The sequence below is a fragment of the Delphinapterus leucas genome, chromosome 15 (genome assembly GCF_059928025.1).
Source record: "Delphinapterus leucas isolate spDelLeu-1000000601 "Yukka" chromosome 15, BTC_Dleu_Yukka2, whole genome shotgun sequence".
NCBI lineage: Eukaryota > Metazoa > Chordata > Mammalia > Artiodactyla > Monodontidae > Delphinapterus > Delphinapterus leucas.
The window spans coordinates 34,140,369-34,163,068 of NC_143143.1; the positions used below are offsets into that span (position 1 = coordinate 34,140,369).

A 22,700-nucleotide genomic window follows, 5' to 3' on the forward strand; every position below is an offset into this window, starting at 1 on the left:
CTCCTATATGCTTAAGTGAAGCTGTAAATCCTGATTTCTGTGTGAAATGCCCCAATTTTTAAACCTTTTGTTTAGGCAAAAAACAAAAACACTAAAAGCAGGCCGGGGGCTTCCCTGGTGGCGCTAGTGGTTGAGAGTCCGCCTGCCAATGCAGAGGACTCGGGTTCGTGCCCTGGTCCGGGAAGATCCCACATGCCGCGGAGCGGCTAGGCCCGTGAGCCATGGCTGCTGAGCCTGCGTGTCCGGAGCCTGTGATCCGCAACAGGAGAGGCCACAACAGTGAGAGGCCCGCGTACCGCAAAAAAAATAAATAAATAAAAGCAGGCCAGATCAGACTGCAGGCTGCCAGTGGTGACCTCTGACCTGTTGCCTTTTTGCAGGCCCAGGAAATGAAAGGAGAAATGTCCTCAGACCCCAAGGAGACCCACACCCCTCCCATGCAGGAACTCGGGGAAAGTCTTTCAACATTGGAGCTGGTTCTGGGGGTCAGATTTGCCCCAGGGCAGCTGCAACAAAGTCATAGCCCCCACCCCACAGGGGAGTCCTGATGACACATTGAGAGCCTGGATCCAGCCTTACCTGAAGCAAGTCCTCCTACACTGGCCAGTTACATGCACCCATGATTGGTCACCCGTTTTTGTTTAAGCCACTGGGAGGTGACTTACAACCAAAAAAGTTTCAATTAAACAGATTCCCAGGAGAGAAAGGGACCTCCAGAGAGTATAAAGATAGCCAGAGCCGCTTTATCACTGCCTGGAACTCAGCAGAAAACCTGGGCCTTCCCACCCTCTTCAAGTCAGGGGTGGTCAGGGTTAGGCCTGCCCAGTCATGTGCTGGGAAAATGAACTTCAAGTCCAGGGTAGGCGGCTCCCCCACAAAGTGGGGCCTGTAACTCAAATAACTGCTCACCAGCATATCCTGGGACCCAGGGCATCGCTACGGGTTTAGATGCTATGGTGAACACCCTACATTCCTGCTTCTTATGGGGGGAACCCCAATAGTCTTAGGAGGCCCCTGAGAAGGAGGCCACCCCAGGGAAGCAGAGCCAGAGGTGGCGGGGTGCAGGGGGGCACTGAGCCTGATGACACCCCTGAGCCCCCAGACCTGAACGTGGTTAGCCCACCCCTTGGCTTTTCGTACGCGAAGCCCCATCGGAGATGATTCTGTTCTCACCACTTCAAGAGCCCACAGGGCTCCACCCATCCGACTTTGGCTGTGTCCAGACCCAGGGCTGCAGCCCACATGGTCCCAGGCCTCATGGATACTTGTGGATGTGGTAGGCGAGCAGGCTGCCCCGCAGGGCTCGGTCCTAACTATCTGGAGACCAGGGAGCTGCTGTGGGACTGGCCGGAGGAGGAGGTGGTGGCGCTGAGCTGGGAGAAGCGGCTGGTGCAGGATTCCAGGCTGGACATGGAGCCCCTGGGGAGGAAGCACACACGTGTTGCCTTCTGGTGGTGACACAGCCCTGGGTGCAAATGAGGCCCCAGGGCCCTTTCCACAAGGCTGGTAACCGCCCCAGGCACAGAGGGCAAGTGCAGAGGGAAAAGCAAGTGAAGCTGTGATGAGAAACGAAGCCCAGCCCATTTCCCTGCACCCACTTCCCCGCAAGAAGAGCCCAGCCTTCCACCTACCATTCAGGGGCTTCCCTGACCCGGGGGCCTAGCATGGCGCAGAGGGGACCCCGTTATCTCCAGCCTCCCCTCTCCGCCTTTCAGCTCCTCTGACACCTGCCTCCCATCATGGGACCTTGTGTGTCTACACCTGCTGCCAGAAGCCTTTTTCTCCTGCCCAATTTGCCCAGTCAAATCCCACTCCAGACTACGGAGCAGCAGTGTCCAGGAGACCTTTCTGCTATGACAAATAACAGATGTCCCATATCTGCGCCATCCAACACGGCTGCCATTGGCCACATGGGGCTGCTGGGCATTCTAGATGTGGCTAGTGTGACCAGGAACCGAACTTTTAATTTTATTTAGTTCTAATCGCTATGTTTAAATTGTTACCTTTGGCTAGGAGCTACCGGGTTGGAGAGTGCAGCCTTAGGGCCCAGCTACTCAAAGTGTGGTCCGGGGACCAGCAGCACCAGCATCTCCTGGAGCTTGTTAGAGCTGCAGACTCTCCGGCCCGCCCCAGAGCTGCACAATCAGAGTCTGCATTTTGACGAGCCCTCCAGGTGATCGTGTGCACACTGCCTAGATCTCAACTCCAATGTCACTTCCCAGACACCTCCCCCACACCCCCGCACCCCTGCCCACCCTGTGCCAGGCCTGGTCCTGGGCTCTGACAGCGCCCTATGTTAAGGCCTCTAGCACCTCCTGGAGTGTGACCTTGAGCAAGGACCCCAGGCTGGAATAACTTCACGGCATCTATCGGTGCTCGGGTGTGGATATGTGGTCTCCTGCTCCATGATGGCAGACCCTATCTGTCTGGCCTCCCCAGGGCCACCGGTTGCCCACTGAGAGCAGCCTTGAACTGCTTCTCTCCTGACACTACTGAAGGTCAGGGCAGCAAGGTTCTCCCACACTGACCAGACAAGACAATGCTGGCAAGCAGCATCCGGCCCACCCCTCAGCCTCCACCTGCCCTTCCGATGGCAGCAGCCCCCAGATGCAGGTGTCTGTGTGTCTGAGTGCCTCTGGACCTCAGTCTCTCTCTCCCACATTGAGCCCCAATGGCCAAAACAGGCTGCTTCCCAAAGGGAATCACCACCCTCTGACACCCTGTGGGGTCTCCCTTTGGAGTAAAGATGCTGGCCCAGCATTTCTTTTCTTTTTTGGGGGGTGTGCTTACAGCTTGTGGGATCTTAGTTCCCCAACCAAGGATTGAACCCACGTCCTCGGCAGTGAAAGCGTGGAGTCCTAACCACTGGACCGCCAGGGAATCCCCAGGCCCAGCATTTCCTGTGCCAGCTGCATGTGCCCCTAGGATCCCTGGAGCTCTGCCTTGGATATGGGTCCAGACTCAATACCCTCTTGGAGCCTCAAATTTACTCATCGGTAAACAATTTAAAGCATCATTTTTAGAAGGAAACTACACAGATATATCACGAAGCAGGATGCAAAATCACACTTGTTTTTAAAAGATCAAACACAAGGTATGGAAGAAACCACTACTGAGTGCTTACTGTATGCTCAGGTGAAGGGCAGGCTTCCCCCAACCATCTCATCCTCAGGACAACCCCATGACGTAGGGGCTTCTATTTAACAGTTGGGGCTCAGAGAACTAAAGTGACTTGCCTGAGGTCACAGAGCAACCAGGAAGTGCTGGAGGTCTTAACCACTACACATCCCTGTCTCTCTGACAGCAACACTTGGGGAGAGTTGTCTGTGAGGCATTAGTCTAGAATGTTCTAGAGCAGTCCAAACCCAGTTTTATGGAATTCTAGGAGTGAGGGGAGGTACAAATAGGAGGGCTCAGGCTCCCCTTCTCCCCCCACCAATCAATCTGGTATGTTAGGCTTCTGTGCATGGTTTCATTTGAAGGCAAGGTTCTGCAGCTGAGGCTGAAGCAGCATAGTGATCTGATCGCTCATGAAAAGGTGCTGAGCCACTGGCAAGTTTAACAACACCCGTGCCAGGGCCCCACCCCTGGAGAAGCTTGAGGGCAAGTAGAGGAGGTGAATCCAGTGTCCCTAGCCCAGAAGAAAGTGGCCTCAGGCATGCTGTGGGCCTGGTCTGGAGGGGAGTCCGGGGCTCCTCGTACCTGAAGTCCTCAGACGCCAGCACCTCGTAGTAGTAGAGGAGTTTGCACCTGGGGCCAGGGCTGTGCAGGGCCATCAGGACATCCTCCACGCCTGGGAGGCTGCAGGCCATGTGGCCAGGGGCACTGTGCATTTGCCACTGGAGCAGGTAGACACCAGGCCACTGGGTCACGTGGGAGCCCTGAAACATAGCAGCCACAAGCCTGAGGCCCTGGTCCACCAGGGAACAGGAGACCCTTTCTAAACCAGTCCACCAGCAAATCCTTCCTTTTGGGGTGTCCCAAAGCCACCTTTGCTTCCCCTCTGCTGTTACCCCATATCCCTGGCAGCTGAGAGCCTTCCTCTTAATCGAGATGGGGGGTGGGGGTCAAGGCCTAGGGGGTGCGGCTATAGGACAACAGAGGTGTGGTTTGGTTAAACACCTGGATTTTGTTGGGCTCTTGTCCTGCCGAGTGGGATTTGCAAATTGAGAAGACCTGGAAAGGGAGCTTAAATGTGCTTAGAGTTTGTTGAGGGCAGAGGGACAGCAAGAAAGGAGGGTGTTAGTTTTGTTTGTTTTTTATTGTTTTTTGTTTTTTTTGCGGTACGCGGGCCTCTCACTGTTGTGGCCTCTCCCGTTGCAGAGCACCGGGACGCTGGGACACACAGGCCCAGCGGCCATGGCTCATGGGCCCAGCCGCTCCGCGGCATGTGGGATCTTCCCGGACCGGGGCACGAACCCGTGTCCCCTGCATTGGCAGGCGGACTCTCAACCACTGCGCCACCAGGGAAGCCCAGGAGGGTGTTAGTTTTTATAAGAAGAGCAACTTTGAAAAAGGGCTGGGATGTTCGGTGGGACCCTGGGGCGGGGGTGCTGGTGTATGATGTGACAGCTGTCTGCTCAATTCCCTTAGGAGACCTCCAGTAAGATCTGCACTGCTTGCCAGTGCGTGCGTGTGTGCGTGTGTGTTTGAGGCCGGTGATGTTTGACCTGCAAGCACTGGCCTCATGGAGAATGTGGGGGTCAGCAGGGGTGGCTCACGTTCTGGTGACACGTCCGAGTGCTGTTCCCAGACCTACAGTTTCTCTGTTGCCTGGGTTCTGAAAACTTGACTGTGCATAAGGAATCACAGTGAGAGGTGAGGGATACAGACACCAGGCCCCAAGCCCAGAGGTTTTGAGCTGGCCCTCCTTCCGTGGGCCCCAGCAACCTGCATCTTTGACAAGAGTCTCGGAATTCTGAGGATGGGGCCCTGCCAGAATCTGTCTTTCTCCCCAACTGTCCCGCAGGGTCTCTGAGGCCAGAGACCAGGTCCAGTTTGTCCATTGCTGTATCCCCAGAACCCAGCACACAGTGGACACTCAGTCCTGAGTGATGAATGAATAAATGAACGAAGAAACAGAACCTAGGGACTTCCCTGGTGGCGCAGTGGTTAAGAATCCACCTGCCAATGCAGGGGACACGGGTTCGATCCCTGGTCCGGGAAGATCCCACATGCCTCAGAGCAACTAAGCCCATGCGCCACAACTACTGAGCCTGTGCTCTAGAGCCTGCGAGCCACAGCTAATGAAGCCCATGCGCCCTAGAGCCTGCACACTGCAACTACTGAAGCCCATGCACTCTAGGGCCTGCGCTCCGCAACAAGAGAAGCCACGGTAATGAGAAGCCCGCGCACTGCAATGAAGGAGTAGCCCCCCCTTGCCGCAACTAGAGACAAGCCACGCACAGCAACGAAGACCCAACACGGGCAAAAAATAAATACATAAATAACTTAAATTAAAAAAAAAAAAAAAGAAACAGAACCTGGATGCTCTCCCCTTCCCGGCAGATGAGGGGAGCCTCCACACGGCTGTAATCTGCACCCAGGGCCCAGCCTTTGTCTGTCAGCTGCCCGCCAGCCCTGACCCCAGGCTCCCGGGGGCCCGGCTTGGGCGCCTGCTTGGTGTGGTACAGACTGAACATCACGTCCCCTTGCAGGATGTCAAAGTCCCAGGTGATGACTGACTCCCTCTCCAGAATCTCCACTGCGACCTACGTGGGGACAGGTGACAGGTAAGGTCTGAACGTCCAGCCTGGCGGGGGTCGGGGTGGGGAAGTCAGCTGCAGGGGTGTGGGTGCCCACCCGGTCTCCATTCCCTCAGCCCCGACCCCAAGTCCAAGAATTGCTCTGGACAAACAGACCCACCTCTGTCTGAAAAATGCCTGGGAGGATCCACCCTGAAGCAGGGTGATCCACAGCCAATGACTGGATGATGTGAGGGTACAAAAGGCTGGCCCTCTACCATGCTCTCCTCATGGATCAGGCTGGGCTAGACCGTGGCTAAAACCGGCTCTTGGCTTAGCTTCTGCCCCCGCCCTCCTTACAGGTTTCTCCTGAGCCCTCATCCTCTACAAATCACTGGCACAAGAACCCTCGTCTCAGACTCTACTTCGGGGTCCCTGACTTACGACGACACCCAGCCCAGCAGGCCCGCCCAGGCCAGGACCCCGGCACCTCATGAGGGGCCCCGCGGAGCACGCTGGCTGACTGGTAGGTCTCTCTCCACTGCTGCAGCTGGTCTTTGTGCTCCTGGTCCTCTTCCATCAGGTAGAGGGACTTGGGGACCAGCCCTCCTTCAGGGACGTTACACTGGGGGACAAAGACAGCAGAGAAAGTCAGGGCCCAGCCAGGCCTGGCTGACCCACAGAAAGGTGCTCTGTGACCCCTGAAACCACACTTATAACATGCATATATATCCTGACAATTGGGGAGACCTGGGTAAGCTTGGCAAAATTCCTAGGAAACGTCGTTCTTTTTTTTTTTTTTTTGCGGTACGCAGGCCTCTCACTGTTGTGGCCTCTCCCGTTGTGGAGCACAGGCTCCGGACGCGCAGGCTCAGCGGCCATGGCTCACAGGCCCAGCCGCTCCGCGGCATGTGGGATCTTCCCGGACTGGGGCACGAACCCATGTACCCTGCATTGGCAGGCGGACTCTCAACCACTGCACCACCAGGGAAGCCCAGGAAACGTCGTTCTTTACCCTGAAATCGTGAAAGCTTGCTCTTTGAGATTTCTGTTGGAGAAAGGAAAAGGCCTGCCCTCCCACAGTCATGAGATAGGGTCACCCCTGCCTATCATCTCACCCCCCAGGGCAGGCAATAAAAGTGGTCTGGGGGGAAAAAGGGGGTCTGGGGCCGCCTCCCCTGGAAACAGTTTCCTGATCATCCCCTGCCATGAGGCTGTGGGTTGGGGATAAGTCCCTCTGGGTACACCAGCTTTGGGGTTCAGGCCGCTGGGACATTTGAGTCCCCTCCCATTGCAGCAGACTGTGCAAAGCCAGCAGCTAAACTCTGGCTGCTGCCTAGCAGCGCCCTGGATGGGAATACAGGGGGGTAAACCTTTGCCTGGCCTGGTCTCTGAGCTTTCGGGAAACTTCTGTTTCGCTCACTATGTTTGAAAGAACCAAGGTCAGGCCCCTCCTTCAGAGAGGACAAGCTCTGCCCCAAAGAGCCAGCAAGGCCCTCCCCATGTCAGAGCACAAACAAAGGGCCTGCCCTCCTCCCGCCTCCCATCCACAGCCCTGCCTCTCAGAGGCCACAGACCCTCCCCGTGCCGTAAGCGCAGGGCCCGCTGGGGCCTCACCAGGCACTCTCCCCCGAGGAAGTCGGGGATCACTTCTTTGTCCAGGTAGTCGACAAGGCCTCCGGGACCCTGATAATTGCTGCCACTGTAGATGAGGAACTTCTGCCTGGTGTTCTCATTGATGAAGGGGCTGATCTGAGAGGCGGAGATGGGGCAAGACGGAACGTTGTTTTTTTTTTAATTGAACTGTAATTCACAGAACATAGTTAACCGTTTTAAAGTGAACAATTTGATGGCTTTTAGTTCATTCACTATGTTGGGCAACCACCACCTCGAATTCCAAGACATTTTCTTCCCCCCAAAAGGAAACCTCAGACCTGTTAGCAGTCACTCCCCTTTCCTTTCCCCTCAGCCCCTGGAAACCACCAATATGCTTTATTTTATTTTATTTTATTTTTGCCTATTCTGGAGATTTCATAGAAATGGGATGACACAACATGTGGCCTTTTGTGACTGGCTTCTTTCACTGAGCGTCATGTTTTCAAGGTTCAACCACGTTGTAGCATGAGTCACAACTCCCTTTTCACCTAGAGATTGCCATACTGAGTGAAGTCAGTCAGAGGGAAAGACAAATATATCACTTGTATGTGGAATCTAACAATGTGGCACAAATGAACTTATTTACAAAACAGAAACAGAGTCACAGATGTAGAAAACAAACTTATGGTTACCAAGGGGGAAATGGGGAGGGGAGGGATAAATTGGGAGATTGAGATTGACATATACACACTACTAAATATAAAATAGATAACTAATAAGAACCTAGTGTATAGCACAGGGAACTCTACTGAATACTCTGTAACAACCTATATGGGAAAAGAATCTTAAAAAGAGTGGATGTATGTATATGTACAACTGATTCACTTTGCTGTACAGCAGAAACTAACACAACACTGTAAATCAACTATACTCTGATAAAAATTAATTAAAAACATAAAAAAGAAAACAAAAGAACTCCCTTTTCATGGCTGAATAATATTCCATTGTGTGGATGACCATGTTTCGTTTGTCCCGGATGGAAAGTATTTCAACACCAAGCTCTAAGCTGCACATCAGTCTGGTTTTTCACGGCATCCCAATGCTGGGGTGGTGCCTGACTCAGGAAATAGTTGGGGAAGGAAGGAAGGAAGGAAGGAAGGAAGGAAGGGAGGGAGGGAGGGAGGGAGGGAGGGAGGGAGGAGAGAGGGAGGGAGGGAGGGAGGGAGGGAGGGAGGGAGGGAGGGAGGAGGGAGGGAGGGGGAGGGAGGGGAGGGAGGGGGGAGGGAGGGAGGGAGGGGGGAGGGAGGGAGGGAGGGGGGAGGGAGGGAGGGAGGGGGGAGGGAGGGAGGGGGAGGGAGGGAGGGAGGGGAGGGAGGGGAGGGAGGGAGGGAGGGGAGGGAGGGGAGGGAGGGGGAGGGAGAAAGGCACTTAGCACAGTAGAGCACAAGCCAATTCAGCAAGGAATGCCACAGGCAAAAGATCATTTGGGGGACTTCCCTGGTGGTCCAGTGTAAGACTCCATGTTCCCAATGCAGGGGGCCTGGGCTCAGTCCCTGGTCGGGGAACTAGATTCCACATGCATGCTGCAACTGAGAAGTCTGCATGCCGCAACTAAACATGCTGCAACAAAGACCCCGTGTGCTGCAGCTGAGACCCAGTGCAGCCTAAATAAATAAATATTTTTTAAAAATCATTTGGGAACTAGAAATCCCACATGTGTGGGTCACACTCCTTCAGCCCCCATCCCGGGAGGTGGTCCCCGTGGGCCTCAGCAACCTGGCTCTGTGCACTGGCTTTCATCTGGTGTGGCCAGTGGGGGAAGGGGGGCGGGGGCAGCAGGAGATGGAAGGTGGGTGCATCTTCCCCGCTCCCTCCCTGCTCCAGTGCCCCTGGCAGCCGCCACCCTCACCTGCCGAAGCTCTCTCAGGGCTCCAGTAACAAGGATATTCCCTCCTCATGTCCCTCCAGCCCTGGGGTCGTCAGGGCTTACGGCAGTGGCCAGCCCCTGGGGCCTCCCCATCCTGCCCACACCCCTGCGAGGAGTTCTGCTGTGTCACACCCCCACTGGAGTCACCTGGGTGAATCTGCTTTGTCCAGGACCCCGACCGACTGGCTCCCACCCCCACCCAACGTGCATCTTCTTAGGAAATCTCCAAACAGCAAAGAAACTTAATTTTCACAAAGATCAGGATATTTCAAGATAAAATGCTACAGTAGCAGATCCTGCCTGTCCCTCCCACAGCTGCTGTTCCCCAGCCCATCCCCAACAGAGCTGTAAAGTAGCCCCAGAAGCTAGGGAACTTTCTGCCCCCAGAAGTCTGCTCATGTCCTCTCCTCCAACAGTCCTGCCATGGCTCCCTACTGCCCCAGGACAAGGTCCCATCTTCGCCACAGCCTGGACTCTGCAGGCACTGGGCCCTGAGCATCTTCCCAGCCTCCTCTGGCCACTGATTTTTCAGTCCCTCAGAAGCACCCAGCCGGGCCCTGCCTCCAGGCCTTTGTACGTGCTGTGCAGGTTACCCACCACACCCTTCCTCCCGTCCTTCTCCCACTTGACTCCCACTCCTTCCTCATGTCTCAACCCATGTCACCTTCTCAGTGGAAGCGTCTTCAGCTCCCCAACCTAAATTATACACCCCCTCGCCCCCTGACTTAGTCTCCCCAAGAACCCTGAACGTCCCCAAGGCCATGTCACAGGGCATCATGAAGCAGTTACTCACGTGGGGCTATTGGATTTCTCTCCCCCCCACACCCCGTGACGCAGGGGTACACACTCTGCATCCCCAGGGCCTGGAGAGGTGCCTGGCACACAGCAGGCATTTAGTAAAACACTGAATCCATTTAACTTTCAACTCACAAATCTACCCTGATTGAACCTCTAGGGAGAGCAGAGATTCTCAGGCTTTCCCAGGCACCAAATCCCGAGGGCATTCGGTAAGATGCTGACCCCGAGTCTGTAAGATGGAGAGGGACCTGACATTGCTCCGGCCTGCAGACCACACTTCGGGAGCAAGGCCTCAGGGCAGTGGTTTTCAACTGCAAGTGATAATCCGGTAGTGGTTGTGATATCAACTTAGCTCTGTGACTAGCCTATTTTGAGTGGAGCGGACTAGAAAAGAATAGCAAAGAGCATGTTGTAAGTAGTTACGATAACCACCACTTGAGAATCTGTTGTTTCGGGTGTGTGTGTGTGTGTGTGTGTGTAGGCACGAGCCACACGAGGAGACCAGGTGGCAACATAAAGTGGGTTGTGGGCAAAAAGTTTTAAAATCCCAATAGCACAGGATCCCAACGCTCTTTGGAATCAGCTCACAGGAGTTCCAGGAACGTTGTACAATTCTAAGTGTGGCTCTCCCGCCCACGAAGCAGGACAGTGGACATGTAAAATGTGGTCCACCCATACAATGGAATATTATCCAGACGTAAAAAGGAATGAAGAAATGATTCTTGCTACAACATGGATGAACCTGAAATCATTATGCTAAGTGAGAGAAATCAGACACAAAAAGCCTCACATTGTATGATTCCACTCACATGAAATAGCTAGGACAGGCAAATCCACAGAGACAGAAAGTAGATGAGTGGTTGCAGGGGGCTGGGGGGAGGAATGGGGAGGAACTGCTAATGGGGACCAGGCTTCCTTTTTGGGGTGAAGAAAATGTTCTAGAACTAGCTGGTGGTGATGATTGCACAACTCTGTGAGTATACTAAAAACCACTGAATTCTATACTTTAAAAGGGTGAACTTTTTGTTTGTTTTGGAGTTTTTTTTGGCTGCACCATGTGGCTTACAAAATCTCAGTTACCCGACCAGGGACTGAACCCGGGTCATGGCAGTGAAAGCCCGGAATCCTAACCACTAGTCCAACAGGGAACTCCCAAAAGGGTGAACTTTATGGGAAATGAAGTATATCTCAATAAAGCTGGTAATTAGAGGAAACAATGCAGGATAATCGGGCGGAGCAGCTCACAGAGGGCCCCTCCCATCTCAGGCTCCTGCTCTTTCTTACCAGCGTCCAGAGCACAGGGAAGACGCGGGGGGCTCGCACGATGAGCAGCCGGCCCAGGGTCTCAGGATAATTGTCCTCCACCACCTCGATCATGCGCAGCAAGGCCTTTATCCCTGGCCGCCACAGGTGCCGCAGGCTGAGACCCTCCAGGTCCACCAGGCAGGTCCAGGAGCTGCGGCAAAGATGCCCCCTCACTCTACCTCGCTTGGCCACCTCCCAGGGCCCCCAACACCATCCTCAGGGACCTGGGGGCCCACAGACAGGGACGGAGGGAGAGGCTCAGTAAGGCAGCGCTGGGAGCAGAAAGGGCAGGGACCACAGGGCACTCTTGTGGACCCTGCCACCGTGGGGAGGCCACGTGGCATGGAGGTTCTGAGTGTGCACACCAGGGCTAAGCACCCAAATTCAAGTGCCTGAGAGCTGTGTGACACAGGCACTTCCTCATCAGGACAGTGGCAATCACAGTAACAGTCCCCATCTCATCCATTGTTAGGATTAAATGAGATGGTCTATGTAAAGCTCTCTGCAAGGACAGGCACATAGCAAATGCTCATTAAAAGCCAGTTTTTACTACTAATTGCTGAAAAGATGCTGACTGCTAAATAGAGCACACACTCCAGAGCCAGATGGCCTGGGTTCAAATCCCAGCTCTGGCATGTGCTGTGTGGCTTTGGCTAAGTTACTTAACCTCTTTGTGCCTCCATTTCATTAGAAGCAATTCATTAGGACAATGACTGTTTGGCTGTGGCAAGTGGTCCCTGGGAGCCTGTCCATCCAGCTTCATTCCCTTCACCTTGCCCACCCACTCCTAGGAGTGCCTTCATGACACCCTGTCATCTGAGCCATCTGGGGGGCATTCCGCTTCAGGCCAGGATGCTGATTGATCGATTCCCTGCTCCAACCCCAATGGACGCCCCTTTAGGAAAGCTCTAAATAGCAAAGGAGCTTAATTTGCACAAAGATCAGGATATTTCAGGATAAAAACTTCAGTAGCAGGTCCTGCCTGTCCCTCCCTTGTAGGCTGTGATAGGGTGACATGACTCAAGGAGCTTGGAAGAGTCCCTGCAACACAGGAAGTGCTATGTGGTGTTTGCATCACCTCTTAAAGTCATGGCTTACAGGATCTTAGTTCCCTGACCAGGGACTGAACCCGGGCCCCAGCAGTGAAAGCGCCGAGTGCTAACCACTAGACTGCCAGGGAATTCCCATTAAGTCATTGTTTTTGATAAGCCATAAAGAAACCCTAGGAAGGGTTTACAGAAGAGGAAGCCACAGCTTAGAAAGGTTAAGTGCCTTTGGGGGCAATGCCACTGTAAGGACTGGTGTGGGAAACTCCGCTCAGGAATAGGAGTTTGGGGCAGCCCGAGGAGGCGGTGGGTCACTGGATGTGCCATGACACCTGCGAGGTCCGCCTGCCTGGGACACTGGCAGGGTGGCTCTTGGGGTGGGAGCGCTGGTCTCGAAAAGCCAAGTCCAGGAGGCTGCATGGCACGGGGAGAAAGTCCGTGAGCCCAAGCCAGATAGGACCGGGTTCAAACTCCAGCTCTACCCCTTCCCCGCTCAGCAGCCTTGGAAGACCTCAGCACTCTGAGCCTCAGTTTCCCCTCCATAAAGAACAGGGATGCTGACAGTCCCTGCCTCGTAGGGTCACTGTAAGAATTAGGTGAGGACATTTCCGTAAAGCATCTAGCAGGCTGCCTGGCACGGCATCCATGCCCAGTGAACTTTGGCTGTTTTTACTGTTTGGGGGAGTTTGCCTGGGTTCTTGCCTGATGGGACGGCCAAACTGTTTTGTGTTCCCTTCACACCGCTTCTGTCCTTCCTCATTGACGCAAAGAACCTGGAAAGCAGAGAAGGTGCTGGCGAATGTTCACTTGGCTGCTCCAGCCGCAGGAAACCCCGGGGGCTCCCAGGAGTGGGGACCCCAACTCACATGCTGCAGCAGCACCTCCTCCCCCACGGCCTTCATCAAGCCCTTGGTGTCCATGTGGCCCAGACGCAAGATGTACAGGGGGCGGCCATCTTTGGGGCGGGGCCGAGCAAGTGGAGGACAAGAGGGAAACAGAATTACATACTTTTACATAATCCTTCATATATATTATATATGTACAATCAATTCTTGTTATTTGCGGTAGTTAATTTCTATAAAGTCACCTCGAACACTGAATCAAGGAACTCAGAACCACTGCTTCTAAGGGGGGAATAGGAGGTTAAGTTTCTGCCAGCCCCTGGTCGTGACATTTTTGTCAATCGATCGATCAGTATGTAACTTTGTTCTGCGTGTGTTTCTATTTGAGGACACCTTGTTTAATTTACATTGTTGATTCATTAACGTTGAACGCATGGCCAACAGCACTGTAACTCGTGCCTGAATGGAGTTTATCTCACATGAATTTTCTCCAGAAGGTGCATCACAGCCTTCTTGCACTTAGGAACATGGTGCTTCTGCACGATGCGAAATCAACACAAAAAAGCACAAAATGCGAGAAAAAAGAAATGGCACTAGATAGGCTGCAGAAAGGATACTCATTTACAGTAGGAGCTGAAGCAAGGAGGCAGAAGGACACTTGTTCCACCTCAGCTGGGGATGGATGTGCACGTCGGGTGACTCAGATTTTTCGTCACTCTGTCCGTGAAGGACAGTGAAAGCTCCCTGAGTATTGATTTGGGAGTTACAAATAAATTTTAGTGAGTAGGCAAATTCACAAATACAGAATCCATGAATAACACAGACCGACTGTATATTGAAAGCAAGCGTGTCAACCGGTTCTTCAGGAGACTCAAGCACTTGCCCTAATCAATACATATGAATTTTTAACTAAAGGACATTGAAAAGCATAACAGGCGCTGGCGTCAATGGCAGATTAATAAAAAATCCAGAGATGATATTTGTAGTGGGTTGAACAGTGTCCTCCCCAAAGTTCATGTCCATCCAGAACCTCAGAATGTGACCTTATTTGGAAATAGGGTCTTTGCTGATGTGATTACTTAAGGGTCTCAAGACGAAATCATGCTGGATCAGTGTGGGCCCTAAATCCAGTGACCCGGGGTCTTTAAAAGATGAGGAGAGGACACAGAGAGATACCGAGAGGGGAGGCTGCATGAAGACAGACGCAGAGATTGGGGTGACGTGGCCACAAGCCAAGGAACACCTGAGGCCACCAGAAGCTGGAAGAGGCAGGAAGGATCTCCCCCAGAGCCTTCGGAGGGAGCACCGTCTTGCTGACACTTTGATTTTGGACTTCTAGCCTCCAGAACAATGAGAGGATAAATTGCTATTGCTTTAAGCCACCCAGTTTGTGGTAATCTGCTAAGGCAGTCCCAGGACACTAATGCAGTCAGTATTCATGCAGCCAAAAAGTAATGGTGGGCTGACCCAGCCCCTGGGAGAAACATCTTGTCTCCAGCCCAAACGTCTATTCCAGCTCTGCCTTCACGGCTGGGTTATCACCTCAAAGGCATCTCCAGATGCCCAGAAGAGCCAAAAGGAAAAATAATAAGATGCTAAGATGAAAAGGGGCATTCAACGTGCATTCGACAGTGACCCAAGTGTACACTCCATGTTATGTAGGTAAAGAGACGCACCTATGTCCTGGTAGTGCCAGCCCCCTGCGTAGAACTCCTCCAGGAGGGCAGGGGGTCGCCAGGTCTGAAGGAGGAGGTCCACCTGGTGCTGCTTTCGCCAGCTCAAGGACTGGCACAGCATCTCACGGGCCCTGTCCAGGTGGAAGTCTCGAGCCCGCAGGAACCTAAGGATGTGCTCGTCTTTGGGGATCTGAGAAGAGAAGGAGGAGAAAGCCTTTAGCGTGGAATTCCCTAAGCCCGGCAGTGAAACTGGAAAATGAGTCTCCTGTCTTATCTGACAAACACTTAGCTGGGAAAAGGACGTTACACTCAACCACGACGCAGCCAAGGGTGGACTGCAGTGAATGTCTGAGTTTGGGCTTCCTAACCTCCCCCTCCTGTGCTGGCGGTGACATCTCTTTTCTCTTGGGGAACTGCTTTTCCTGCCCCCTTCCCAACACCAACGGTGGTTTTAGTTAGCGTTGCCAATCACAGGACCCCACTCCCACGGCCTCCGGTGGACAAAATCCATGCCAGGCCAATCAGAGCATTTAGACAATTTTAAATCTGAAGAAAGGGGCATGAATCCCTTTCTCTACCGAGGCAAAGGGGAGACTCAAAGCTGTAAGCAGGGCTTCCCTGGTGGCGCAGTGCTTGAGAGTCCACCTGCCGATGCAGGGGACTTGGGTTCGTGCCCTGGTCCGGGAAGATCCCACATGCCGCAGAGCGGCTGGGCCCGTGAGCCATGGCCGCTGAGCCTGCGCGTCCGGAGCCTGTGCTCCGCAACAGGAGAGGCCACAACAGTGAGAGGCCTGCGTACCACACACACACACACAAAAGCTGTAAGCAGCCACAGATCCAAGCTCAACAAGGAAGCATGTCTGAGGGGATGAAGCAGACATAAACGGATACAAGAACCAAGCGGTCTCGACAGCATTTAAGTTCTGGTTTCATGGGACTTCCCTGGTGGTCAAGTGGCTAAGACTCCGCACTCCCAATGCAGGGGGCCCTGGTTCGATCCCTAGTCAGGGAACTAGATCCCACATACTAAGGATCCCGCGTGCCACAACTAACAAGATCCTGCATGCTGCAACCAAGACCCAGCGCAGCCAAATAAATAAATAAATATTAAAAAAAAAAAAAAAGTCCTGGTTCGGGACATCCCTGAGACAGGCTGTGTGGTCAGCTGAATGGTGTCCCACCAAGATCATGTCCACCCAGAACCTCGGAGTGTGACTTTATTTGGAGATAGGCTCTTTGTAGAAGTAATTAGTTAAGATGAGGTCATACTCTATTAGGGGGTGCCCTACTCCAATGTCTGCTGTCCTTATTATAAGAGGGAAATTTGGATACAGACACAGAATGTAAAGAGGGGAGAAGGCCACGTGAAGACAAAGGCAGAGACTGGAAGTGACGTATCTACACGCCAAGGACTGCTGGCAGCCATCAGAAGCCAGGAGAGAGGAATGGAACGGATTCCCCCAACCCACCCAGCCTCCAGAAGGAACCAACCCTGTTGACACGTTGATTTCAGACATCTGGCCTTCAGAACTGTGAGAATAACTTTCTGTTGCTTTGAGACACACAGTCTGTGGTATTTTGTTTCAGCAGCCCCAGGAAACTAACACACCCCACTTAACAGTTTGTTATATGAGCCGATTAAACCCCTACCCCCGCTTTTTTTGTCTGGTTGATTCAAGCTGCATTCCTAACACATATAACCCAGACTCTAACTAACATGCAGAGGTGACAAGCTAAAGCCCACCACTCTCCTTCCTTCCCTCAGGCAAGTATCAACAGTCAAGGGAAAGCCAGCCCCCATAAAAAGTGCACTTTCCTGAGTGCTGTGCTGAGCCAGACACGGAGTGGATTGTCCCTTGTAATTCACTCCGGGGGCAGGGGGTGTGCTCACATTGTACCCATTTTACAGATGAGGAAACAGGCAAACAGGTTACATCCCAGCCCAACACTAAAGTAACTCCCTTGTCTGCCCCCCGGTGGGGGGAGGGGAGGAAGGGCAAGCAACTCACGAATAGGCTGGAAGCTCTTATTCAACAGAGCTGAAGGTCAGGCCCGTGATTGAGACCTACAGGCATGGTGGACACTCATGAGTGGGGCTTAGAGTCTAAAGGCAAAGCCCATGTGCAGTCAAAAATCAGCCCTCGCAAATCATTAAATCTCTTAGAAAAGAACAGTATGCATGGTTTTGTGAACACAGTGACTGTGTGGTGACTGTGCTCCCCAGGGGACACTGGCGATGTCTAGAGCCACTTTTTTTTTTTTTTTTTTTAGAGCCACTTTTGGTTGTCACAGCTGGGGAAGAAGAGCTCCTGACCTCTCATGGGTGGGGTCCAGGGACACTGCCCAATGCCCTATGGTGCACAGGACGGCCCCCCATAAAGAACTGTCCGTCCTCAAATGTCAACTATGCCGAGGATGGGAAACCATGCTATCAGTGCTATGTACAGAATGCATGAGGCAGGATATAACAAAAGAAGGCCAAATAGAAGTGTCCAGCATTGCTAATTACACAGACTTACTTACCTGGCCCTTCCTCCCCCCATGCCTGAGGCTGAGTCGCTGCAGCCCCAGCCCTGACCCACCTTGCCTTTGTGGGTCTCCTGCAACCAATGCCGCAGCTGGATCAGGCAGCTCTCCTGCATGGGTGTGAGATGGCCCAGGCACCTCTCAATGTAGTCCGTATCCAGCTTGTCCCCTGGAGGAGAAAAGGGGGTTCAGGACAGCAGGAGATGCTGCATGGTCAACCCTTCCTGAAACCCTTGCCTTACTGGCTACCTTGAATCCAAAACGTAGTTCCAAGCGCACGGTGACCCTTTCACCAAATAGCCACTGGTCTTCAGATCTTCTAGTGTTTCCAACCCACTTCCAAGGTGATTCTAAAAACTCATGCTGGGGCAAGCCTGGATCTCACTATGCTGAGTGATGTGTCCCTTTGACTCTCAGAAATCAAGATAATTCCTACCCTCTGGGAATGTAAGTTGATATAGCCACTATGGAAAACAGTATGGAGGTTCCTCAGAAAACTAAAGATAGAGTTACCATATGATCCAGCAATCCCATTCCTGGGCATATACCCAGACAAAACTGTAATTCAAAAAGATACATGCACCCCTATGTTCACAGCAGCACTATTCACAATAGCCAAGACATGGAAACAACCTAAATGTCCATCAATAGATGGTTGGATAAAGAAGATGTGGTACATATATACAATGGAATATTACTCAGCCGTAAAAAAGAACAAAATAATGCCATTTGCAGCAGCATGGATGCAACTAGACATTATCTTACCAAGTGAAGTGAGTCAGAAAGAGAAAGACAAATACCATATGATATCACTTATATGTGGAATCTAAAATATGACCCAAATGAACCTATCTACAAAACAGAAACAGACTCACAGACACAGAGAAAAGACTTGTGGTTGCCAGGGGGAGGGGGAAAGGGAGAGGGATAGACTGGGAATTTGGGGTTGGTAGATGCAAACTATTACATTTAGAATGGATAAACAACAAGGTCCTACTGTACAGCACAGGGAAATATATCCAGTCTCCTAGGATAAACCATAATGGAAAAGAATATTAAAAAAAGAATACATGTGTGTATAACTGAAGCCAGGGAGCCGGGATCCCTCAGCAGCTTGGCAGTGTGATGATTGCAGTGTGACTCTTTCCTACTCCTGTGCTGTATTGAAATGATGGGGACTGGGCTGTGTTGCAAATAAATCATTTTTTGTTGTTAAAAAAAAATCGTTGTAAATCAACTATACTCCAATTAAAAAAAAAATTCCCACCCTCTGGAGCTGCCCCACCCTCTGAAGATTATTGACAACATGAGCTCATGTCTACTGACATGCATCATCTGAGCCAGCTCCCAACAGCCCTGGGAGGCGGGTGTCACTATTGTTCCCACTTTAGAGAAGACAAAACTGAGGCCAAGAGAGGTTCCGTAACTCAAACAGGTAAATGCCTGTGGTGTGCCCAGCATAAAGGAGGCAGCGGATAAGTACCAGTCCTTTTTGCCTTCCCACCTCCCAGCCCCATTGTGGGGTTCGAGGTTTTGGGTAGACAAAGCCCTGACCCCAAAATACAGCCTCGGAGCTGCATGGATCATGCCCACTGTTCAATCCTGTGTCGCACAATTGGGCTGTTTGAGGTCAGCATGTGCCGGCATTTAGAGGCGGGACTCGGAGCTGAGGTCTTGTTGCCCGCTCTGAACTGCTGTGGTGGCGGATGCTGGCATGGTGAGGCATCTCAGCATCTTAGCATCTCAGCCCTGGGTGCAGATGGTCCACAAAGAGCAGCCTTCATGGGCATAGACTGTTCTTTGTGTGCAGAGGGCACAATAAGAAAACAAACAATGTCCACACATCCAGCAGCAGGACCCAGCGTTTCCCTCCAAAACAAAAAAAGCCCAGGGCTGGTGGTCATGGCAACTGCACCAGTAGCCACCTGGGTAAACAGAGTCAGGAGGAATGCTGTGGAGGGACCGCCCAGACCCTGCAACACCTCAGAGTGGTCAGAAGCGGAGATGCTGAAGACAGGGAGGGGCAAGGAGGGGATGAGGGAGGAAACACGAGGGAGGCAGTAGACGCCAGCTTCCTTCCGGCCTCCAGGCAGATGTGAGGCCCCTTTCTCCTTCTGAGCACAAAGGCTCAGTGACACAGAGCAGGGTGGAAGGGGCATGATCCTGCCTCCCTCCAGCCATCCTGAGTACTGGCTCTGCTGGTGGACAGCACAGACAGAAAGGGAAGGGAAGGCCTAGTGCAAAATGGGGAGGGCACAGGGCACGACACAGAGTGTGCGCACAGAAAAGGGCAGAAGTGCAGTAAAAAAAAAAAAAAAAAAAATTTAATATTTTAAAAGCACACGCACAACAGCAGCCATCTAGTACACACAGTTGGTGAAGAATAAATATTTGTTGAACAAATGAATTTTGTTCTCCCTAAACACAGCCCCAGATGTATTTTTGTGGCATATCTCTGTGTCAGGCAAGCGCTTACACTTCAGTGGCCCCAAAGAGAAAACAGTCATTGTGGGCATTAGTGCACATGGTTAAAACTGGATTCATGGGGCATGTGCAATTGTGTGTCCTAGGTTTTTTCCTTTAACACTATATTGTGAACATTTTCCATGTCGATGAGAGTCTGAAACATGACAAAGGGCTAATTGCCTTAATATGCAAAGAGCTCTTACAAGGCAATAAGAAATTGATGGAAAAACAGGAGAATGGACATAGGACAAGAACAGGAATTCACAGAAAAAAAAAAGAAAGAAAGAAAAGAAAAAACCAAACATGAAAAAATAAAACGACCTCACTCATAAAGAAATAAATAGCCACTAATCTACCATTGGTCACTCTTTGCCCTTCAGAAGTTTAAAACATTCACTAATAGTCTCGAGGTAGCTGGGGTAAAGTCCGGAATAGATGCAGCTACACATTTTTGGTGGGAACATTAACTACTATACCTCTTTGCAGGCCTAATTGATAAATCTACCAAAATTTTAGTTGCATATAACATTTGACTCAGCAAATCAACTCAAAATTATATGCTATATATATATGCTCATGAAAATATTTTTTAAAACCTTAAGTAAAAGAGGTACCACATTATTTGCATTTTTAAAAAGAATGGAAACAATCTACATGTCCATCAATAGGAGACTAGCTAAAAAAAAAACTAAAATAATAAATAATCAATCTTTATTAATAAATAAATAATGGTGCAACCACACCACAAAATACTGCAAAGTGCCAATACACATGCACTGATACAAAAAGCTGTTCAAGCAACATTAGTAAGTGAAAAAAAAGCAAAATATCGAATGGAATGTATGTATGCTCTCATTTGTTCAGTGTAGGTTACACGTGTGTATGAGTGTATACACGTGTGTGTGCGTATTATGTACGTATATATGCCTAGGTAATTTCAGGAAAAACTGTAGTTGCCTCCAGTGAGAGGAAAGGAGTCTTACTTCCTACTTCACATCTTCTGAGCAGTTTCAATTTTTTTCTACCACGATCATGCATTACTCATTTAATATAGAATATTAATAAAACAGAGGAAAGGGCAGTCCTGAGGTACCAGATCAGTCGATTCCTGATCTAGAAATAAGTCAGTTCTGCCTCTTGGGCTGGAGCACAGAGAAGGCAAAGCAGCCAGGAGAGGGAGGAAGCTGAGTCCCAACACCAAGGGGACCCTTGGTAACTCTCCCCACCCCCACCTCCTCCCCCCAACAGTGAGCAAACACGCTGCAGACCCCAGAACAGAACTGGCTGGCTGGCTGAGACCTACCATCAGTACTGACCATCTCGGGAGCAGGGCCCTGGGCGCTACCAGGCCCGCAGACCTTCAGGGAGCCAGGATCCCTCAGCCCAGACTGGGAGTGGGTGTCCTCCTCTGGGACTGGGGCAGGTGTCCACCGGGGAATGTGAGAGGTGCCCTGGGAGATGAGCTCGTTCAGGTAATGCTCGATCACCTCCTTCCCCTGGAGGTCAGAGAGACACATCAGTACCTCGGAGTTCAGCCTGGGAGTCGCCCCCTCCTGGCTCCGGCCCCAGCCAGCCTGACATGTGGCTACTGAGCAGCTGAAATTCAGCCAGTCCAAAGGGACATGTGTTGGGAGTGTTAAATACACACCGGATTTCCAAGACATAGTACCAAACGAGGAATGTAAAATAGCGCACAAATAAGTTTTATATTGATAACACGTGGATAAAAATATATTATTAAAATGAAGTTCACCTGTTTCACTACACTAACAGGCCTCCACTCAGTGATGGGTCTGAGGTCTTTAAACCAAGCAGCGCACAATGTCCCTCTGTCCAGAGAGTTCACTGCCCAAGCCTAGGAGCTTTTGGACAATGACTATGGTGCCCCCATTATGGACCGGGTGCTTTCCATCCATTATCTCATGTGATATGACTTTGATTAGAATACCCATTCTACGGATGAGGAGACTGAGGCTGAGGAAGGTTAAGGGTCTTGGGGTGGCAGATCGGGATCCGCAGGCTCTGAGGTCTGTGCACCTTCCTCTGCGTGACCTATGGAACCCGTCTCTTACCCTCTTGACGTTGGCTGTGTACTGCTTCATGGCGATCTTCTCCAAGGCACTTTCGAAGCCAAAGAAGGACCGGATGTCGAGCGAGGCAGACTGCTCAAAGCATGTCCAGTCTTCATTCTCAGGGTGGACCTGAAAGCCAGGCAGGGGCAGTGACATGGTCTCAGTGTGGGAGACGCCATGCCCTCCCCAGGGGGCTCTCTTGGAGACCTGGACCAGCTAGAGCATGCAGTGGACAGCACGTCACAGTCTGGCAACACCCAAGGGCAGCAGCAGTACCAAAGGGCCCTGCCCAGAACAATGCAAGGTCTAAAGCCTTAGAGAACAGAGAGCCTTCTCAGGAGGGACCAAAAGAAAGTGAGACCAATGTTCCCGTCCCTTAAAAATTGTACATACATAGTGATATATTTAAATAACATATTTAATATACCATTATAAATAAATTATACATAAATACTATATTTTATATTTTTAAAATATGTATTTATATATCATATCTTTATTATAAATAAATATGCATATATATGTAAGCAAAGACAAATTTCATGGACAGAGCTACTGTGCAGACCCAGCCTTAGTGCCTCTCAAACTTCCGTGGGCAGAAGCATTAGCAGGGCATCTGTTAAATATGCAGATGCCTGGGCTGAACAGGTCCAAGGTAGGGCCTTAGAATCTGTATTTACAAGCAGCCTTGGTGATACTGCTCACCAGCTGTTGGCAGAACTCACTCTAAGAAACACTACACTAAAAGTGACATAAAAAACT

At 51.4% G+C, this 22,700-nt stretch overlaps 1 protein-coding gene across 1 annotated transcript in view; it reads right to left on the bottom strand.

Annotated features, from left to right (window-relative positions):
- Positions 1–1,208: 1,208 nt before the first annotated feature.
- Positions 1,209–22,700, bottom strand: part of SEC14L5 (SEC14 like lipid binding 5) — a 39,497-nt gene continuing 18,005 nt past the window's right edge. The window contains exons 4-15 of the mRNA XM_030763636.2: positions 21,939–22,067; positions 21,170–21,362; positions 17,457–17,569; positions 14,875–15,064; positions 13,223–13,311; positions 13,059–13,129; positions 11,290–11,461; positions 7,302–7,436; positions 6,175–6,309; positions 5,484–5,711; positions 3,703–3,881; positions 1,209–1,419 (exon numbers count right to left, since the gene is read on the bottom strand). Of these exons, the coding sequence (XP_030619496.2) occupies positions 1,314–1,419; positions 3,703–3,881; positions 5,484–5,711; positions 6,175–6,309; positions 7,302–7,436; positions 11,290–11,461; positions 13,059–13,129; positions 13,223–13,311; positions 14,875–15,064; positions 17,457–17,569; positions 21,170–21,362; positions 21,939–22,067 (1,740 nt within the window). The 3' untranslated portion in view covers positions 1,209–1,313. The remainder of the gene's footprint in view (positions 1,420–3,702; positions 3,882–5,483; positions 5,712–6,174; positions 6,310–7,301; positions 7,437–11,289; positions 11,462–13,058; positions 13,130–13,222; positions 13,312–14,874; positions 15,065–17,456; positions 17,570–21,169; positions 21,363–21,938; positions 22,068–22,700) is intronic.